The sequence below is a fragment of the Populus nigra genome, chromosome 6, assembly GCF_951802175.1.
Source record: "Populus nigra chromosome 6, ddPopNigr1.1, whole genome shotgun sequence".
Taxonomy (NCBI): domain Eukaryota; kingdom Viridiplantae; phylum Streptophyta; class Magnoliopsida; order Malpighiales; family Salicaceae; genus Populus; species Populus nigra.
This window is the reverse complement of record NC_084857.1, coordinates 20237154-20257270: the sequence shown is the minus strand read 5'-3', so window position 1 is coordinate 20257270 and position 20117 is coordinate 20237154. Positions and strand designations below refer to the sequence as shown.

The window sequence follows — 20117 nt, the reverse complement described above, 5'->3', positions numbered from 1 at the left end:
CCAGTTTTTGTTGGAAATTTTTTAGAATTTTTTGTTTTCCCGCTCAGAAGTTTCTGTATTTTTTTTATTTTTATTTTTTTTTGCTAAGGAGAAATTACTCCAGCATATATAGTTTTTAAACAGATTTGGGTCATGCATTTTAATTGTATTAATGAGGAGTATATTAATAGTTGTTTTTTAAAGTATTTTTTATTTTAAAATCTATTAAAATAATAATTTTTTATTTTAAAAAAATTATTTTTAATATTAACATATTAAAACAATTTAAAAATAAAAAAAAATTTAAAAAATTTTTAAACTTTATCTAACTTTCCTTTGGGTTGCAATCCCAAATGAAGACTCACTGGATTATCTTGAATTGACTCTTAATTTTTTTATAAAAAAATAATGTTGTTGTTGTTAAATAAATAAATAATGAGTTATAAGTGAGTTTTTGACCAAGTCATTTGAATTTTTAATTTCTTTTATTTTCTTTTAAACTCAACCCGATTTTGACTTTAGGTTAAATTTGCATTGAATTGTCTAGTTTTTTTTTCACCATGCAAAATTTTTTAATATTACACTTTGCAACATCAAAACATATTTTAAAAATTAATAAAATAACAATAATAACATCATATATATTAAAGCATATAAAATAATTATTACCACACACTTATTTTCTTTTTTCATACTAACATTCACTCTCTCGCACGGGAAAACCCCGAACATAAATATATTGTTTAAGATAATATCAAACTTCATTTTCTATGTCACTTTCTCTTCTCTTGTTTTGGTATTGACATTGATGCAATTACTGAGGATGTAAAGTGTTACTCATTTTTAAAGTTCAGGCTGTAAAGTGTAATATTCAAAATTTAATTTTAAAATAACAAAAAAGAGATCAAATCATAGAATGCATAGAGTAATTTTTTTCTTTTATAATCATTAAGTGTAATATTTGATTTAACTATGGCTATTAAACATGATTTGATGGTTGACCTAGATTAAAGTTTGGATCATGGGTTAAGAGGGTTGATCTAAGATAATATTAGATTTAATCATGGTTATTAAACATGATTTGGTGGTTGATCATGTGTAATGCTTAGATCACGGTCAAGAGAGTTGATCCAATATAACTAAAAAAATATTTTCTTAGAAGACAAGTCAAAATAATATTGTTGTTTTTTTATCAGGTCAACTTGGGTTTTGACCGAGTCATCCAAGTTAATTTATTCCTCTATTTCTGTGAAAGTTATACCGTTTAGGCCCCAGGCCAACTAAGTCATAGGTTGACTTGCCAAGCCAATTCAAGTTTTATAAATAGTGGATTTAACCCTAAATTCCAATTTACTAATATAGTTTTTCTATTTATTTATTTCATAAGCTTGGTCATTGACATGAATTCTCCATCAAATTTGTGATCATAAAAGGAAAAAATGATAACCATTACTTTATGGATGTGTTTATGTCTTGATCTTGATGATCTTAGTTGCAAAATTCCACGGTTTAATATATTTTCATGTTTTTTTTTTTTTTAGGTTATCTTGTTTGCATGATCCTACTTAAAGGTCCAATAGCCTTGCCCAAGTTCACTGGGTTTTTTTTAATCTTTCTTGACGATTGACCTTTTTTTATTTATTTCGCCCTTCTACATTTGAATTGTTGGAAGCATCATATTTTTATTAAATTTGCTTTCTATAAGGGTTAGATTAACCTCACGACTTAAATCACTGCTTTAGCAAGCTAACTCAGGTTAACTCATATCATTTATTTTGTCCTTTTTAATTTTTTAGTTTTATCTTTTAATATTGGGTTATATTAGAATTAAGCTTCATTTTTTTTGCACGCATTTTTTTTTATGTAGGTCATCATAATCACTTTTTATTTTTTAATTAAGTCTATTTACTATCATTGCTTATTTATATATCATATAATTAGATGAAGTCATCTTATTAGATTCGATCAAGTTTTTTACCTTAGTTGTGTTTCCTATCATCTCCTTATATCAATTTTTTTTTGGTATAGTTTGCAGCTATTAAAATGGCTTTTGATGGACTTGTTTAATTCAAGTTATCACCAAATACAAATTTATCACAACGCACTAAAAGAATTGAAATTCATTATTGTGTTTTATTATTCATATAAACAATGAAGAACCTTAAATATATATTTTAAATTATCTTGTAAAAATTTTATGCAGTGATCGAGTTGGTAAGTGTGTGGGACATCCTCGAGTTCATGTGTTCGAGAGCTAGATTGTGTAGAAAGATTCTTAATTGTTATTTGTCACATTTTTTTTTTAAAAAGCGGAGATGTCCACCCCTTTAATAAAAAAGAAAAGAAAAGAAGGGCCAGAGCCTTTTGTTGCCCTTTTCTTTTTCCTTGTCCTTTTTTTAGACACCATGAGAAAATTTACTAGATCCATCTACTATCTAATTTTAACATGATTCTTAAATACTATTATAAATTTTATTTGAATTTTAATAGTTTTTTTCAATTATTATATATATGATATGAAAATAATAATACTAATAATAAATTATTTGGTTGAAATTAGTATTTTATTATTGAAATTCTTAAATTGATTTTGAACATGATTGTATCACATTTATGATTTTTTTTTAATTTTCAATCATATAAAATATGGACATGTTATTTGAAGATTTTTTGTTAATTTGCTTTAACAATTATAAAACAGTTTTTAATGAAAAACAGAAACAATAATTACAATTTAAAACTCTGTGCTAATTAAAATAAATAAGAGATGCGTCAATAGAAAAATTTATTTTGATGAAGAAAAAATTTCAAACCGATTGTATTTTTGGGTTTAATGACAAGCCAAAGAATTTCATGAGATACTTATTTTATGTTTAAAAAACTTGGATCCCCGTGTAAAGTAGTGTAGGCATACAAACTAGTTACTTTATAAAAAAATGATATTTGGATGATGCATATACTCATTCATGCCTAGAAAGATTTATATGAATGGATAATTTATGATATATTAAATGCATATTTAAACCACAAAGTGTAAAACCTTCCAACTAAATATAACATTAACCTTGATTCATGTTTAGATATAAGTTTCTAATAAAGTAAAAATCTATACTATAAAGTTGGCTTAAATGATTAAAGCCGAGAAGACTTCTTAGTCTTTACCTAGACTCTGCAAGCTATTAATTAAATTTAAAAACAAAACTAAAAGGGCTCTGGAAAACACTGTAGCCATTAAGTGTAATCACTATGGACTGGAGTAGTTATTATCGCTTAAAGGTCTGCTTTTGTGTGGTTTTATCGCGTGAAGTTAGAATTGCTGGAGATCTACTTCCTTGTTGGTTTGTTGGCGCGAGATGAGAGTTTCTAAGTTGTTATTTCTTGATTGTGTGTGCTTTTGTGGGTTTGAGTGTGGCTTTAAGGCTGGGTTGACTGGTAGCTCTATCTAAGAGAAACATCATCTTAGTTTCATGGATTTGGTTGGCTTGTTGGGTTTTAGCTTGGCTCGGCTTGCTGAGTTGTGGATGGTCAATAGGTATTTGGTTGGGCTCTCAGTGTTCTAATTTGTTGAGTGTGGAAGGATTTGGGCATTAAATGCATGCCTTACCTGCAATGTCCCCGGTTATTCGGTGATTGTTGGGAGACTTCTGATTTGTTAAGTGTAAAAGGATTTGGCATTAAATGCACACCTTACCTTTAATGTACCTGGTTTTTTGGTGATTGTTGGGCTGGTAGCCTACGATTGGATGTTTGGTTGGTTTTACACAAAATGACTGCTATTACTGTTTTGGTTTGGTTTTTTCTCTGATTTCTTTTAGATTTTTCTGGGTTCTTGGGATTTCTATGAGAGTTTGAACCTGAAATTGATTGGGATAGTCGTTCTTTTGTAGTTCTATTTTTTTTAAATAATTTTTTTCATCTCTCTCTTGAGAGGTATGGAGAGTTTATATGGTTTCTTTCATAAAGTATTTTTTTTTGTTTCTTGGAACATTTCTCAGAACTTGAATTGTCTTGATTTGGTTTGTCTTTTTTCATGCTCTGTAGTTTGGGGTTTTTTTTGTGTAAGCAGGTATGTGTTTTGGTTTCATTTTTAAATGTTGTTGATGCTATGTTTCGTGTGTGTTTGTCTTACCGCGGAGTGTGCTTGAGATCTGGTGGTTGCTACAGTGCTTCGATTGGCAAGGGTCTTTGTACTGGTCATGTTGGTTGTCTATGCACTTCAAGTTTCTTTGGCTTTGCTGAATTCCTGTTTGTTTGTTTTTTAAAAAACTTAAATGTTGTTTTTATGATTGGAGAGCATAATTTTAATTCTGGATTTATGAAGACCTTTTAGATTGTCTGGCAATTGTATTTGTCTGGTTATTTTTACATGTTGGTTCCCTAATCTTTGTTGATACACGACGTCGGGCAACGACTCCCGCTTTTTTTTTGTTTATTTTAACAAAAAGGGTTTTTTTCTCGATTGGGGGAAATAAAGATTTTATTGGAGTCGCCATCTAGTAATTTGAGGGAACTAGAAATCCCAAATTAGACACCGGTCCCAGAGATTCGGGTACGGGGTTAGTTATGATTAAGGGAAGGTAGACACCACCCTTAAAACATCCTTTCAAAAGAAAGGTTACCCTTACTTGTGTGTTTTTTATTTGATTCAAATGCGATTATATTTTGGGCTTATTTGTAAATTTTTTATGATTAACGTCGGTCCCTAAAAATAGGAAACACGTTAAAAATGACATCAGTCCCTAAAAATTAGGAGACTCGTCTAAAATATTAACGTTTATCCCTAAAAAGGAGAATTACGTCTGGGTTACCAAAAGAAATAATGGATATAATCCATTATATTTTGGGTTTATTGGTAACTTGTTTTTTTTTTAATGGTTAACGTCGGTCCCTAAAAATAGGAGACGCGTTAAAAATGACATCAGTCCCTAAAAATTAGGAGACTTGTCTAAAATATGACGCTTCAACCCTAAAAAGGAGAGTTACGTCTGGGTTACCAAAAGAGATAATGGACATAATCCATATTTGGTATTTACATTTTTGACATCGGTCCTTTTTTAAAAAAGAGACGTGTCGACAAATAATATTCGTTTATAAAAACAAATTTTATTTTGATATTACTGAGAAATGGATATAACCATATTCGAGAATTGAGCTTTGGACCCACGAACAATAATATGATAAAATGGGTGTTGGAACAACGTTGTTTTTTATATTTTGTTTTATTGTTTTTTACATGCAAGAAAATTTATATACAAAATAAAAAATGTTAGAAATCTCAAAAAATTTACTTGAGTGTCACTGTATAGGTAAAAGACTGAAATACCCTCGGATTTCTCGAAAAATTACAAAAATGCCATTGGCGGCGCGTGTGGCACACGGGCGGTTACTGTGGGCGGCGGCGAGATTTTCCAGCGAGATTTCTGTCCAACTGACGGTCGATCCTGGTAGATCTGATGTCGAGGATTCTGATGGCGGTGGTCTCGACGGCCGTTGATGGCTGACGAGGGAGAATCGTCGGTTTGAAGCTTCGGTGGCCGGCACGATCGCGGTCTTTTTCCGGCCAGATGAGGCGGAGAAAACAATGAAAACCACCGGGGTTTTTCTTTACAGCAGGGGAGAAACCTTTCTGTGGTGGTGCAGAGGCTGGAGACGGCCGGAAAGTGGAGATCGGATGAGAGAGAGAGCGTCGCCGGCGGAGGAGAGAGAGAGTCCGAGATTACGCTACGGTGTGAACGCGTGTATGGTACACCGGTACCTCTGAACACTGTGCGCTGTTGGATCTCGGATGAAACGATCAGATGGCTGTGATTGGCTAGATCTGCAGGTGGATCGGACGGTCTGGATGAGCGGAGCCTTGATATGGTATGGTGCGGTGCACCGAAAAGCTCGGTACACCGGATGACGTGGCGCAACGGGATCAAATTTTGGAATATTTCAAAGGTTGAGATGTGTTGGGATATATTTGGTATTTTTTAAATTGTTTTTTTTTAAACATTATCCTACTCTTGTGAAGAAAAACTAAACAAAATATAACAGTACTCTTCTTTTTTTCTTTCTTTCTTTTTTTTCTCTTTTTTTTCTTTTTCTTCTCCCCTGCGAAATATCACTGGCTATTTATAGCCAATAACAGGGGACAACACGGATCTGCTTTAAGAAAAATTGTATACGCAGAACTACTCCGCCTACAATTAGTGTAACTGCCCCGCCTAATATAACAAATTTGTATTATTAATTTTGTTTTATTATATATAATAATAAACAAATCAGTATTAGAAAAATCTCGTTTCAACCGCTAAAAATCAATTTTAATGACCGAAAATAATAGTTTTGACCCAAAATAACCTGAAACTTATTTTTTACCCCGGTCGACATGGTTGGACCCGTATGGACTCGGTTTTGACCGAATATGACGGTTTTGACCCAAAACGACCCGACACTTATTTTTTACCCTGGTCGACATGGTTTGACCCGTATTGACTCGGTGGACTCGGTTTTGACCGAAAATGACGGTTTTGACCCGAAACGGCCTGAAACTTATTTTTTACCCTGGTCGACATGGTTTGACCCGTATTGACTCGGTGGACTTGGTTTTGACCGAAAATGACGGTTTTGACCCGTAACGGCCTGAAACTTATTTTTTACCCTGGTCGACATGGTTTGACCCGTATTGATCCGGTGGACTCGGTTTTGATGGAAAGATGCGGTTGACTCAAGAAAAATATATTTTTGAATTTTAAACTTTTTCTTAATTTTTTTGGATTTTTATAAATAATAATAGAAATAAAATATCATTCGAGAAAATCTTGGTGAATCCAAAATTGGGTTACAACAATCTTTCTAGGTTTCAATGTCTTGAAGTTTGTCTTTTTTTTCTTCTTTTTTTTTGCTATTGATGTGTTTTTTAGGCATTAGTTTATTGTGTTAGGTGATTATTTTGGTTAGTTTTGTGATGTTTGCTTGCACATGGCATGGTATTGTCTTGGAATTTTATTGTTTTGCCATGTTTTTTTTCAGGTTACGCTTTGCATTTGCCAGTGCTAGAAGTTTTTGATCTTTTATTAGAGGCAGTTCATCACTGGAGAGGTTGTTTTTGTGTTTGGCTATGCATCGACCTCATCATTTAGCTGGTTTGTTTACATTGTCTTTCATGTTCTTTTAGTTTCCTTAGTCATAATGTGTTTTCTTGGATTTATATTTTGCTATCATTTGGATATTTAATTTTTCTAATAATTTTGGTTTTGGTTCGGTTGAGATATTTCATGACAATTGTTTGTTGTATGTTGATTCTGAGTTGGATTTGTTGGTTTTGTGAAATGTTTTGGATGTTCTTGGATTTTTGTCAAATGTCACATTACCTGGAATGGATTTCGTGTTTTGTTTTCCAGGTTACTAGGTAATGTGTGAGTTGTATTGTGTTATCTCATTCCTTTGCAACATGATCAGCATAATGTATATATTATCTAATAGCATTTCTTTTCTACACTATGTTCACACAAAGCTTTTGGTTGCTTCATGTTTGCACTATTTAATTAACTCATGGTTTTGTGTCATTTTGGGCTAGAAGCATGGTTTTTTCTGACATTGTGGGGGTATGTTTTGATATTGTATGTGGGATCTATTTATCGTGGTGGTCTAGATTATATTGGTGAGTCCCATTAAGGTTCTACAGTATGTTCAATTTTTTTTTTATATCATTGGTTCGTTATGCTTGCAAGCTTTGGTTTAGCTTATGAACATGCTGCTGATGTTGTTGTATGTGGAGCTTGCATCTTGGTCTTCTTTATGAACTTTGCTTTGCTTTGACTGTGTTGTTGATTTTTTTCTTGCCTAATAGGCTTTTTTGGATTATGTCAATGTGTCTTCGTTGGAGTTATGTTCATTACCGATTTGAATCTTTATGATCTTGAGTTTAAGGCTTTTTCATGTTCTGTCAATGGTTGTTATGTTGTTCTTTGCTTTTTTTTTCCTTATCTTTGTTAGCAATCATGCGATTTGAATTTGTGATCATCGACACGTACTAGTATAACAATAAGAATAAGATGTGTAAAAAAAATATGCTAAATTTTTATTTTCTTGCTTCATCCACACACATTTTACTTCATCTAATTCAGAAATGTGGACAGAATTTTCAACCTTCAATTGCATCTACAACACATAATAAAAAAACCAAAAATATATTTCTAGAGGCTATTTAACATGTCAAAAAAAAGACATTAACTATAGCATCAAATTATAGTGAACTTTTTTTCTTTTATTTTACAAGTTATTCTTCCATATTATTTTATGTTACACATACCTTTCACACATCCTTTTTTTTTACATAATTTATTTCATTGTCTTACCATCACAGAAAAACTAGCAATTTCTCTACTAATAACTTGGATTTGGATTTCTACAAGAAGAAGATAATTGTTATCTCTGTAATTTTGATATAATTTGTAAACAATACTATCTTTTAAGTGCTCATCAATTTGGCAATTTATTTGTATTTTGGTGTTGTTTATAACTTTATCTATATTATCACACCTTTGATACTAGACTTGGTTGTAGTTCTCTTTATCATTGCCTAGCAATCTTTCTTTTCCATGGATGTTATTTTTGTTCTGGCAAAAAAAATTACACCTTCATATACACAACCTCAAATTGTCTGCGGCAAAGCGTGGACAATCAATCTAGTATAACTAAAAAAACAAGAGGTTGATTTAACTATTCATATAAATAGTAAACAAATTAGTATATATTTTAAAATATTATATATCAATGTCGTTTAATAGCTTGGCTAACACGGGGTGTTGGCATGACAAATGTTGCGAGTTCAAGAGTTGTCATTTGCAATATTTTTGTTTTATGATTGTTTGTCATATAACTTTTATTTTAATAGAAAACAGGTGGCCATATTGTATAAAAGCAAAAAAAAAAAAAAAACTGAAGGCCTATTGGTGAGGGCTTGTACTAGGCCCATTTGCCTAGAATTTTTTTTTATTGGTTTTTTGGATTTTTTTTATTTTATCATTCAATGATGGATTGATTGTGAATGAGTATTTTTATTTTTATTATATAATAAGATAAAAAAAGATTAATTTAACACAATGGGTTCCATAACCCAAGTATGAATTTAGAGGGTTGACTAGGGTGAACATGATATGTTTTTTCTTCCTTTGATTTTTTTCTATTTTGGACTTACCCCAGTCGATAGTGTCATGTGAGGATATCTTTCACATGATTTACTTTAAAACTCGGGCTAAGTAAAGAGCTGGGTCATGGTTTGTTTTTACTTTTTTTAATCTTTTGCTTTTTTTTTTAATTTCATCATTTTAATCAAATTTTATCATTCAGTATTAGGTTAATTATGAATTAATATTTGTATTTTTTATCACATAATAAAAAAACAACTCAACCCAGTGGATTCCATAACTCAAGTTGCGAGTTTGGCAGGTTATTTCAGAACCTATCATGTTTCTTTGTTTTTTTTTCTTTGGATCCACGCAGTCAACAAGGTCATATCAGAACAACTCTCACACAATTTAATTTAAAACTCAGAAAAGTAAAAAATTGGATTATGATTTGTCAAGTTTGAAACGTTGTATTGAGTTTAATAACAATGTCAACAAGTTTTTGATGATCTAAAGATTATTTTTCTACATTTCCAAAAAAATTCATACAAGTCGTAACAATTTCACAGCTGATTATCACCCAAATGAGTTTCATAGCCATTAGCCAATAATTCATATATAACTTGGAAGTGTTGTTATATAGTTGTTTGGAGTGACTTTTTGTATTTTCAAAACAAAAATTACATGGAAACATATTCTATTTATTCTTATTATCTTTGTATCTTATATCTGTGTATCATTTATCCAAGATCCTAACGAAATGCTATCTAAAAACAAATGACACAATACAAAACTTGTTTCATATCTATTTATAAAATCAAATAAAAAAATATGCCTTTAAACCTTTTAATAACCAATGATTAAATTTTGATTTGACATTCTAAGGGAATTTAAGGATCCATGTTATAAAAAACCTAAAACTTTGTTTATTTCATTACACACCAAGAGACTAGCCTTTTGTTATTTTTGTAAACCACTTTTTTTATTGTGTCTTTACAAATTAGGTTAAATAGGATTTTAAGTTCATAATTTATTTTTAATTGCTTCTTATAAGGTTGTAAAAGTGTTGAGGAGGTGTTCTAGCATCAAGTTAATTATTGATTTAGCAAGATATGATTAAGTTTTGTTGGTTTTTAAAAAATAAATTTTGGAGACCAACTTTGATAATAAAATAAATGCAGTTGGTTTTTTATTTTGTCATTATACTGTCAACGCCTTTTAAAAAAAACCGCCTTGAGATTCTTTACAATTTCTTTTTTGGTCCATTTAGTTTTTTAATTGTGTGTTTTATTCCAAAACCTCATTTTCTTTACTTATTAGTTCTTGTGTTTGAGAGAGGAGAGAGAGGGTTACCAAAAAAAGATGAAGGAGAGAAGAAAATGTTCATTTGAACACGTTCTAGGAATGAAAATGGTTTTTCTTATTGTTAATGAGCTTGTTTTCTCTAGAGAAGTTCAATGATAGTGATGTTTCCATATTAATATGTTGAAAAAAATAGATTAGGATTTGTTTAATTTTTAAAACTAGTTTGATTTTAACTTTTTTAAGTGATTTTATAATGTTGTGGGGGGGGTAATGAATGGATTTATCAAGGTTTTTAGAATGTTTTTGAGATATTTTTTAAGTGAAAATGATATAAAAAATACTTTTTTAAAACTTTAAAATTTAGAGTCTTGATTTCTCTTGTATTCAAAGGTGACTCAAGAAGAATCAATCAAGTGACAAGTTGTTTATTATGTTTGCCATAATAGGTGCACATGTGTATGTGTACATCAAACTATGTGTTAATCACTCCTAAAAAAAGAAGAAAAAAGAGGTGCATGAGCCTAACTTTACTTATGATGGGCTAAGCTTGCTGGGTACCCAGCCCCACATGCCTAACTTGTTTTGGGTTTTTATTTTTTTCCTATAAATTTTAGTCTAATTTCTTCTACATATATTATTTATTACATTCTTGAATTAATCAATGATATATTTTAGATATTATTTTATAAAATATCATTTAATTTTTATTTTATTTTTTTAATAAGATTATAACAGTTTTTTTTTTATTTTAGATTTTACTACGTTGCTTTCATGCAAGCATTTGTTCTTTTTATCATATAATTAAATAAAAAATAATTAAAAAAAAACAAAGTTATCAAGCCTGATTAGGTCGGTGATCTAGGTCGCAGATTAATTGGGTTTACCTTAAGTCGATCTAATATATTGTCATCTCAACATATATAAAAAAAAAATTAATCTTGAATTTTTTTAAAGCCAGGCTATATTTTTTTATCAGTTATCCAAGTTGTTTTTGAACTGTCAAATTAACTGGGTTATATCAAAACTAACATATATTAATATATGTGTTTATTTCTTGCTCCACAACTTAACATTTAATTAGTGTTAATATAGTTGATCTATTTTATTAAATATATACATCAAGTTTTGATTTTACAATTATTATTTTTTTGTTACTAAGAACACATTAGTAATAAATGCATCCTATTATTTGTTGACGGTGTAAATAAAAACAATTACTCCTCGTTAGCCAGTTAACTAATTTGATAATTTTATGTTTCAATTAACTAGTTTGATAACTATTTGTATCATAAGGCTAATACGATGACGAATTTAATGCATCAGGTAGTTAGTTTATTTTAAAAAAAACAATATTTAAAAAATGTGTTTTTTTATATATACATTCATATCAAATCACAAAAAACCATGATTGATAAGGAGCTTTTTAGGTAACTTGCAAGTCGTGTTTTATATATATATTAAAATCATTTTAATATATTTTTAAATAAAAAATAATTTAAAAAATAATTATTATTACACTTTCAAACACCTCCTACAAATAAAAATAAAAAGAGTGCTTCAAACATTAGCCACAAAACCACAAACTTTGGCCTTGTGGAATTTACCTTGGGATTTTTGTTCTGAGAACAAGGAATTGTCTTTAAATTATGCTACTTATTTTATTCAATTTACAGTGCATTTTCACGAGTTTTATAACTTAAGGGCACTGAATCTAAATACAAAGAAGTATACTTAATCCATGTAAATAATGCAATGGTAGCACATTTATACTTGTTTTAAAATTATACTTGATTATTATCTAAAAAAAAAAGAATAAGAAAAATAAAATAAACATGTCTCCCTATATTTTATATTTTAAAAATATAAAATAAAAACGATATGTTTTTATATATTTTATGTTTTAAAAATATAAAAATAAATAATATATTTTTTCATGTATTTCCTGTTAAAGTGACGTTTGATTACTGTCTCGAGATAGAAATAATAAAAATAAAAAAGACATGTTTTCATGTATTTCTATAATTTTTTAATCAAATAAATAAATATATATATATCTTTGATAGCAGGGACATGAAAATGGAATTCAGGGACCAAAACACCAGAAAAATAATGTGATAGTTGTTGTTTTTTAAAAAATAATTTGTTTAAAAATACATCAAAATAATTTTTTTAAAAAATTTCAAAAATTATTTTTAATATCAATACATTTAAACAATCTAAAATATAAAAAAATTAATTTAATATAAATTTTTTTAAAAAAAAATTAAAACACAAAAAATCAATACTTTTTTATTTTTTAAATTATTCTACCGGATCGATTGCTCAAGACTTATAGTTTCTAAGACTTCTAGTTTCAACCAGGACCGATAAAAAAAAAATTAAAATCACTTATTATGGAATTCTTGAGAATGACAAACTACCTCTAAAACACACCAATATATGGAAGCATAGTTGCCTATAGGAGCTTGGGTAAAAAGAACTTCTTTGGATTGTGGTGCTCGGTTAGCCGTCATAAATTTAGATGGGCTGAATATCTAAAAGACGAAAAGCAAGGAAATTAAAAATGAGAATGAATAGCATGTACAAGTGATGAGCCCTACGCTCATCACACTTGTGCGTGCATGTTGCTTATAATTTTTTTTTTTAGTTTAATATTGTTATCCGGACCAGTTTACACGTATCTCAACTAATTTCACGGGCCCTGAAGTTAATGACCATGTAAGTCTCCAGTGGCCATCATATGAGCAATCACAGGACTCGAACCTGAGACCACAGAGGGAACAAATCTCTTGATCTCAAACTCTTATCACTGAACCACCACCTAGATAGTTGTGTTGCTTATAACCTTGGCATAGACATAACATAGCATTGTGCCAAGTGATTTTATATGCAAGCATCATTATTGGGAAAATTGTTTTGTATTTTTCTCAACAATGAACACATCTGATATTGTGATAATAATTTTTATTTTTAAAGTATTTTTTATTATTTTTAAATATATTTTTGATAATTTTAATAATTTTTATATATAAAAACATAATTTTAATATATTTTTTTAATTAAAAAGCACCATTTATCAATCAAAACATGTATTAGAAGAAGAAGGATTAAATCAAACCCAATCAAAATCAATATTTTTGTTCATCTATTTATTTACATGAAAGCATGAAAAATACAAATAAAATATGTACATCATACTTAAAATGTTTTTAAAAAATCAAAAAAGAATACAATTAAAAAAATATAAGAAACTATTCGAACAAAATTAATAGAAATACGTACGAGGAGAGGAAGGATTGAATCAAACCCAGTCAAAATCAATATTTTTGTTCATCTATTGATTTATATCAAAGCATGAGAAACACAAATAGAATTAAAAAAAAAAAACTGACAAAAGGATATAATTGAAAAACATAAAAAACTATTCGAACCTAATCCATAAATTTTCAAATCTAGGAGGTTCCCTCAAAATTCTAAACAAAATCCATATCCCTTTCGGTTTCGGATTGTTCGAGTGCCGTGTCCTAGCAAATATTAAAAATTCTTACGAATTTGTCCCTTGCCCCCCCCCTCGAAAGAGCAAACTCCCCACTTACCCCAAACTAAAAATAAAAGGTTAATCTTAATCCCACGGCCAAAAGGACTCATTGGACAGTATTTAATTTCCAACGTACTTTCTCGTAATGTTACAATCCCATCTGATTACTCCTGGTTCCAGCGAAACCCTCGTCTATAAATACATACTGTCCCTAAACTGGTAAAGTCTCTCTCGCTCTCTCCTGCTCTCGCAAACGCTGCTTCTTTGTCTTTCTTTGGGTCGATCCGACAGGGAAGAGCTCTTCTGCGCAATCATGTTGGTCTATCAAGATCTTCTCTCTGGTAATTTTTTTTTCTGCTCCTTATTTTCTTAGACATGTAAAAAGTATAATTGTGTTGGATTTTGGATCTAATAATAGTGTTAGGTGATTTTAGCTAGTTCTCTGTGATCTATAAAGAAGAAACTGAGATGGGTTTTTTTTTTCTGGTCTGATTAAATTTCTAGTGTTTGTTTCTTGATGATTAAAAATTTTGTATTTATTTGATTTGATTTTAAATTTTAAGCAAAACCCATCTGTTTTGGGTAGTTATAGACGGTGTCAGTAGTGTTTGGTACGTGGTATCTTGAATTATTTGGATTGATTTGACCAATATGCTGACCATAGGGCTGGTGTGGTTTTTGTGATTTTTATTAGGTGATGAGCTTCTCTCGGATTCGTTCCCATACAAGGAGATTGAGAATGGGATACTGTGGGAAGTTGAAGGAAAGGTTAGTTTTATTAAGAATTTCTGATTTTGTGATTTGGACTGTTTATGTTTGAACCGGGGATGTTAGATTGTTGCTGGTGGTGTTTGTTGATTTTTATTATATGATTTGTGTGTAGTGGGTTGTTCAAGGAGCCGTTGATGTAGACATTGGTGCAAATCCTTCAGCTGAAGGAGGTGATGAGGATGAGGGTGTTGATGACCAAGCTGCCAAGGTTGTTGACATCGTTGACACATTTAGGCTCCAGGTGAGTTTGTGTGCTATATGTTGAACGGCTCAAGCATTCTTTTGTTTTTTGTTTTTTTCTCTTTGTTGAGATATTATTGGGGCAAAAGCTGATGAAAAGTTTGGTTGATGCTTTCAGGAGCAACCTCCGTTTGACAAGAAGCAGTTTCTTACACAGATTAAGAAATTTATCAAGAATCTGTCGGAGAAACTTGATGAGGATCAGAAGGAACATTTTAGAAAGAACATTGAGGGAGCAACCAAGTTCTTGCTTTCAAAAATCAAGGACTTGCAATTGTAAGTTCCTTTTGATAGATTGATGCTCTCATCCATTGTTTGCTTCAATGTGGTCTTCTATTGGGTTTCCGTTCCACTCAATTTGTTTTTGTGAACTCATGTTGCATGGCTTTCATGATATTTACGAGGTTGAGCTTGTCTTGCAGCTTTGTGGGGGAGAGCATGCATGATGATGGTTGTTTGGTCTTTGCTTATTACAAAGAAGGTGCTACCGATCCAACATTCTTGTACTTTGCCCCTTCTTTGAAGGAGGTCAAGTGCTGAAGAGTGCCAATAGCTGGCCTTGATGTGCAAGTGCTAGCTTTATTAGTTTTAGTTTTATCCTTGAATGCTTTACTATCTTTTGTTCTGGTGGACTTGAGGCTTTGCGCGTCCCGTTTTGGTTTAATTGTTGTCTGCAAACCATTACAGGTTCGTTAATGGCTCTTTATGCTTTGCTTGACCAAATAATCCAATTTCTGGTTCAGGTGTGCTCTTATAATTTCCGGTGCATGTGGCTGTTTCGTTAATTTATTTGCAAACCCCTTGTTTACAATTAATGGCACCTGTGCTGTTGACCTTCTAGTCTTCTACCGGAATTCTCACTTGTGTAGAAAGATTGGTGCTTGCAATGCTTTAACGATGTCGTGGGAGCACGACGGCCCCTATGGGAGGGGAACTGTTTGCCAGGTAAAATGAGAGTAGCGGGGAATCTTTGTTTTAGGAGGCAAGACACCTTGATGAAGGATTTTTTGTACAGCTAATTTGTCTCAAGGTTGCTGCTAGTAGAGTACAGCTAGAGGAGGCGATTCGATAGGTTTGCAATGCTTTTCACTCTAATAGTACTGAGTCGTATCTTCGAGTTAGGTTACGCTTTAAATAATTTTAAAAAGACGAATCCCACATGAGTCTGCTGCATTAAAATAATGTGTCTATATATATATATATATATATATTTATTATAAAGGTGTATTTATCCTTCACTCTCAAAAATTTAGCAATAAAATATTAAAAATTCTTATCAAACACTTGTATATTATCTCTAATTCTTGTGTTTTAAAAGAGCAAAATAAAAGAAAATAAAGTACTTGTTTGATTCTGTGTTTTAAAATTTTTTTAAAAAAAGTTTGAAATTTTTTATTTTTTTTTAAATTAATGATGTTTTAATATTTTTAGATATTTTGATATATTGATGTAAAAAATAAAAAAAATATTATTTTAATATATTTTCAAGTGAAAAAATACCTAGAAACACATTTATAATTTCATTACCAAACACATTCAAAGCATCATAGAGATAAGGAGATTGGAATTGCAAGAGAAGAGAGGGTGCAAACCTGGAGATGAAGAAGACAAAAGAGAACAAGACGAACACGAAGAGAGTGGAATAGCCGAGGCTATCCCTTATCTTTAAACATATCTAGTTTGTTCTTATAACCTTATCTAAGTTAGAATTCAACTAGTTTTAAAGCTCTTGTTTTTGTTTTTTTATTTTTGAAATAAATTGAATTTTTTAAATATTTTTTTGTTTTAAATTAAATTTTTATTAGTGTTTTTATATTGTTTTGGCGTGTTAATATATATATATATATATATATATATATATATATATTATTTTGATATATTTTTAAATAAAAAATACTTTAAAAATAATACATGCTCTTAATATGTTATCTATATAGTATATATGCACTTCCTTCTATGGTTATAGATGTCAATCATTCACTAACATAGATATTTATATTTTGTTAGAAAATATGATGATGGTAGTGGTTTAAACTACTTTTCGTTTAGAAATATATTAAAATAATATATTTTTATTTTAAAAAAATTATTTTTAATATAAACACATTAAAATAATTTAAAAACATAAAAAAAAATTTAAATAAAAAGATTTTAAATTTTGAAGTAACAGGCTATAAAAACTAACCAAGGAGCATTGCTGTTCTTTGGTGACATGATTATCGATGGAAGAGTGGATGGAATTATCCTCTTGCTGTTTTGGTAGCTTCACAATCAACACAGAACAGTGTGCATTACGAGCACACAGTGATCCCTGACACTGCCCAGAAGTGCCCTGAAACATAGCTTCTAGGGTTTCAGAGGATTCAATTTGCAATGAAATTAGGATAAACTTTGAACTCAGTACCTTTTAACAGCTCCATGATTATGACCGCCCACCTGGTACCAACACTGCATCGCCCTTCACGTTCCTTGCATCGCCCTCTACTGCTTCTATTATCACATCATTTACCTACAAATTAATAATCATAAACAAATTATAAGAGCTGCCACCTCCTCCCCTCTTTCATTAATAAAATCAAGTAGTTAAATTGTTTGTTTTTTTAGCCCTTGGTTGAGAAAATTTGATGCCTCTAGTTTGAAGCTATTCAGTCTTTTTCAATGATCCGTTATTCATTATAGAATCGTTCAGAGGTACATATGTAATTTCAACTTTTTTGGAATAATAAAATGACTTATTTACTTGAGGTAAAAAAAAATAGAAACTGTTGATAAAAAAATTTATGCCTTTATTTTTTAGTAAACAATTAAAGATGTTTTTGCCCTTTAAATAAGAAAAAAAAAACATATGTAAAAGGGTCTTTACATCTTTTCATAGAGGGTTTTTTTTGTTAATTCTATATTGATTCATGAAGGACACTTTTTTTTATGTTGCATAATTAATTTAAAAATTCAAAAAGTTGTTGACGTGCGTTGCTTACGCACCAACACGTGGGAGACCCTCATATTTTTTTTATGACGTATGCGACACCTTTCATTTACCAAATATGTCATTTCACCAAGTCATTAGAAGCGTCACCCTATCTTTTTTTTAATGGTGTGGCGTGTTTCGGTGATAAATGATAGACAATTTATTCCTGGTGACCTTTTTTTTTTTCTCTCTCCCCTACCCCTAAAATTACACTTCAATCCTCATTATTTTTTGGTATTTCAATTGAGTCCAATTATAATTTATCATATATTATTTTTTTAATTCGGTCATTATTCTTTTAATTTTTTAATTTTATCCGCGGTCCTTTTATTAAAATCGTATTGGTTTTCAGATTCATCCTTCAATTAAAACTTATGGTGTATTTTCTTCTCAATTTAGTCCTCATTTTTTTGATTTTTTTACTTTGTTAAAGTTTTTTTCCTTTTCAATTTAGCCTTCAAATCAAAAAAAATTTGTTACTCTCTATTTTTATTTTTCACCCTCATTCTTTTAATTATATATTTTTTATTTCAGATCCTTTTGTGTAATGATTTTTTCCCACAGTTTCATCTTTCAACATTTAATTTGTTAGGAATAAAACTTCATGGTTTTTTAGTTATTTATAGTGCTTTCAGTCTAATGACTGGGTCATGGATTTGAATAGTTAACAGAATTGACATCTTTTTTTTTGTTATTTTCTTTTCCGGTTTCATTGTTTGATTTTTTTTTTAAATTGGCTTTATGGTTTTTCTCAATTTCATTTATATCGGGTCATCATGATCTCATGACTTGGATCACGAGTTTTGTAGGATAACTCGCCTCTTATTACCTAGGTTACATGTTCATCGTGCTAACTTGGATTGAATTTGATTGTTTCTTTATCGCCTTATTTTATCCAATTTCATACTCCTAAGGTTTTTTCCCAAGTTATTAAGATCTTTATATATGTATATCATGATTTATTTTATCATCTAATTAAAATAAAATCAACTTATTAAATCCGGTCGAGCTTATTACTCAAGTCATTTGTATTTTTAATTATTTCTTTTAAACATACTTGTGACACCTAGACTATCATTGCCTTTTTTTTTCATGGGAGCACTAACTAAGATATATATGATAATTTAGTAAAGAAATTTCAATTTCAATTTTCACATTTTTAAGAAGGTGTTCGAGAATGTAATTGCGGTTATTTTTTAAAGTTATTTTTGTTTGAAAAAATATCAAAATAATATTTTTTATTTATTTTTTATATCATCACATTAAAACAATCCAAAACTATTAAAAAATCAAATCTTTACCAAAAACAAGTTGAAATCCAGTGATTAAGTCTTTATTGTTACTTGTTGGATCCCAACCTCCAACTGATCACATGCTTTAAGTTAAAGCAAGGTTGCTGCATTGAAAAGGGGCGGTGTTTTTTTTTTTTTTTTTTTTTTTTTCTGGTTACACGACGAGATCCACCAGCATCATTCTTCTTCGTATGCTCCGCTTGACCAGACAGCACGCCCTTAAAAAACCTTATTTCAAGCTAATTACAACCATGTTGTCCATTGCAGACACAATCCCAGGTCAAGCCTAGGGGAGGAGGAAGCTCATAGATGCATGCTTGCTGCCTTGATGAATTTTCTTATCACATTAAAAGTTTATATAGAGTATAGAGTACTCACTGCCTATCTTTTTTTTCTAGACATTGTTGTCACCATCATTGGAAAATTGCAATGAACCTTTTGATTTATTTATTTATTTATTATTATTACTATATCATTACATAAAAAGCATAGAAAAATACTATTTTTTTTCATGATAAATACACTTTTAAAAACATTTAAAAATAGTTACGAACACGCTATGAGTATAGAATGATTAGGTTGCGCACCTAGCCTAAAAAAAATCTATACACGTTTGGATGTGCAATACTAGACTTACATGCTTGGCTTTCTTGAGATTTTTTTTAAATGGATAGATAGCTTGTTGTCTATTTATTTTTTAAAATAAAATACACGACGCTTCGTTTTTATATTGTGCTGTCCCTAGTTTAGATTTTCAGCCACTTTTATTGGTTGACATGTCGGTTTGGAGTTTTTTTTATTAAAAAACTTATTTTAACTTGGTTTTTCTTGAAAATATTTACAAAAATTCTATAAATAAATCTATTTTAACCTAAAATACCATAAAACTGGTCCAAAAATAAAAATACAAA

The 20117-nt window shown here is 30.1% G+C and overlaps 1 protein-coding gene across 1 annotated transcript; it reads left to right on the top strand.

The window, feature by feature from the left end:
- The first annotated feature begins 14116 nt into the window (after positions 1-14116).
- LOC133697937 (translationally-controlled tumor protein homolog) lies at positions 14117-15703 on the top strand. The gene is made up of 5 exons (XM_062120771.1): positions 14117-14276; positions 14630-14703; positions 14819-14947; positions 15065-15222; positions 15369-15703. The coding sequence occupies exons 1-5, from the start codon at positions 14249-14251 to the stop codon at positions 15484-15486; spliced, it is 507 nt and encodes a 168-aa protein (XP_061976755.1). The 5' UTR covers positions 14117-14248; the 3' UTR covers positions 15487-15703.
- Positions 15704-20117: the final 4414 nt, after the last annotated feature.

What these genes read in the sequence shown, in the direction of transcription:
- LOC133697937 (XM_062120771.1), top strand. Translation starts at nt 14,249, where the DNA reads ATGTTGGTCTATCAAGATCTTCTCTCTG. An exon ending in CTATCAAGATCTTCTCTCTG is followed by an intron (nt 14,277 to 14,629) that starts GTAATTTTTTTT and finishes GATTTTTATTAG; the next exon opens with GTGATGAGCTTCTCTCGGAT. An exon ending in TTGACACATTTAGGCTCCAG is followed by an intron (nt 14,948 to 15,064) that starts GTGAGTTTGTGT and finishes TGATGCTTTCAG; the next exon opens with GAGCAACCTCCGTTTGACAA.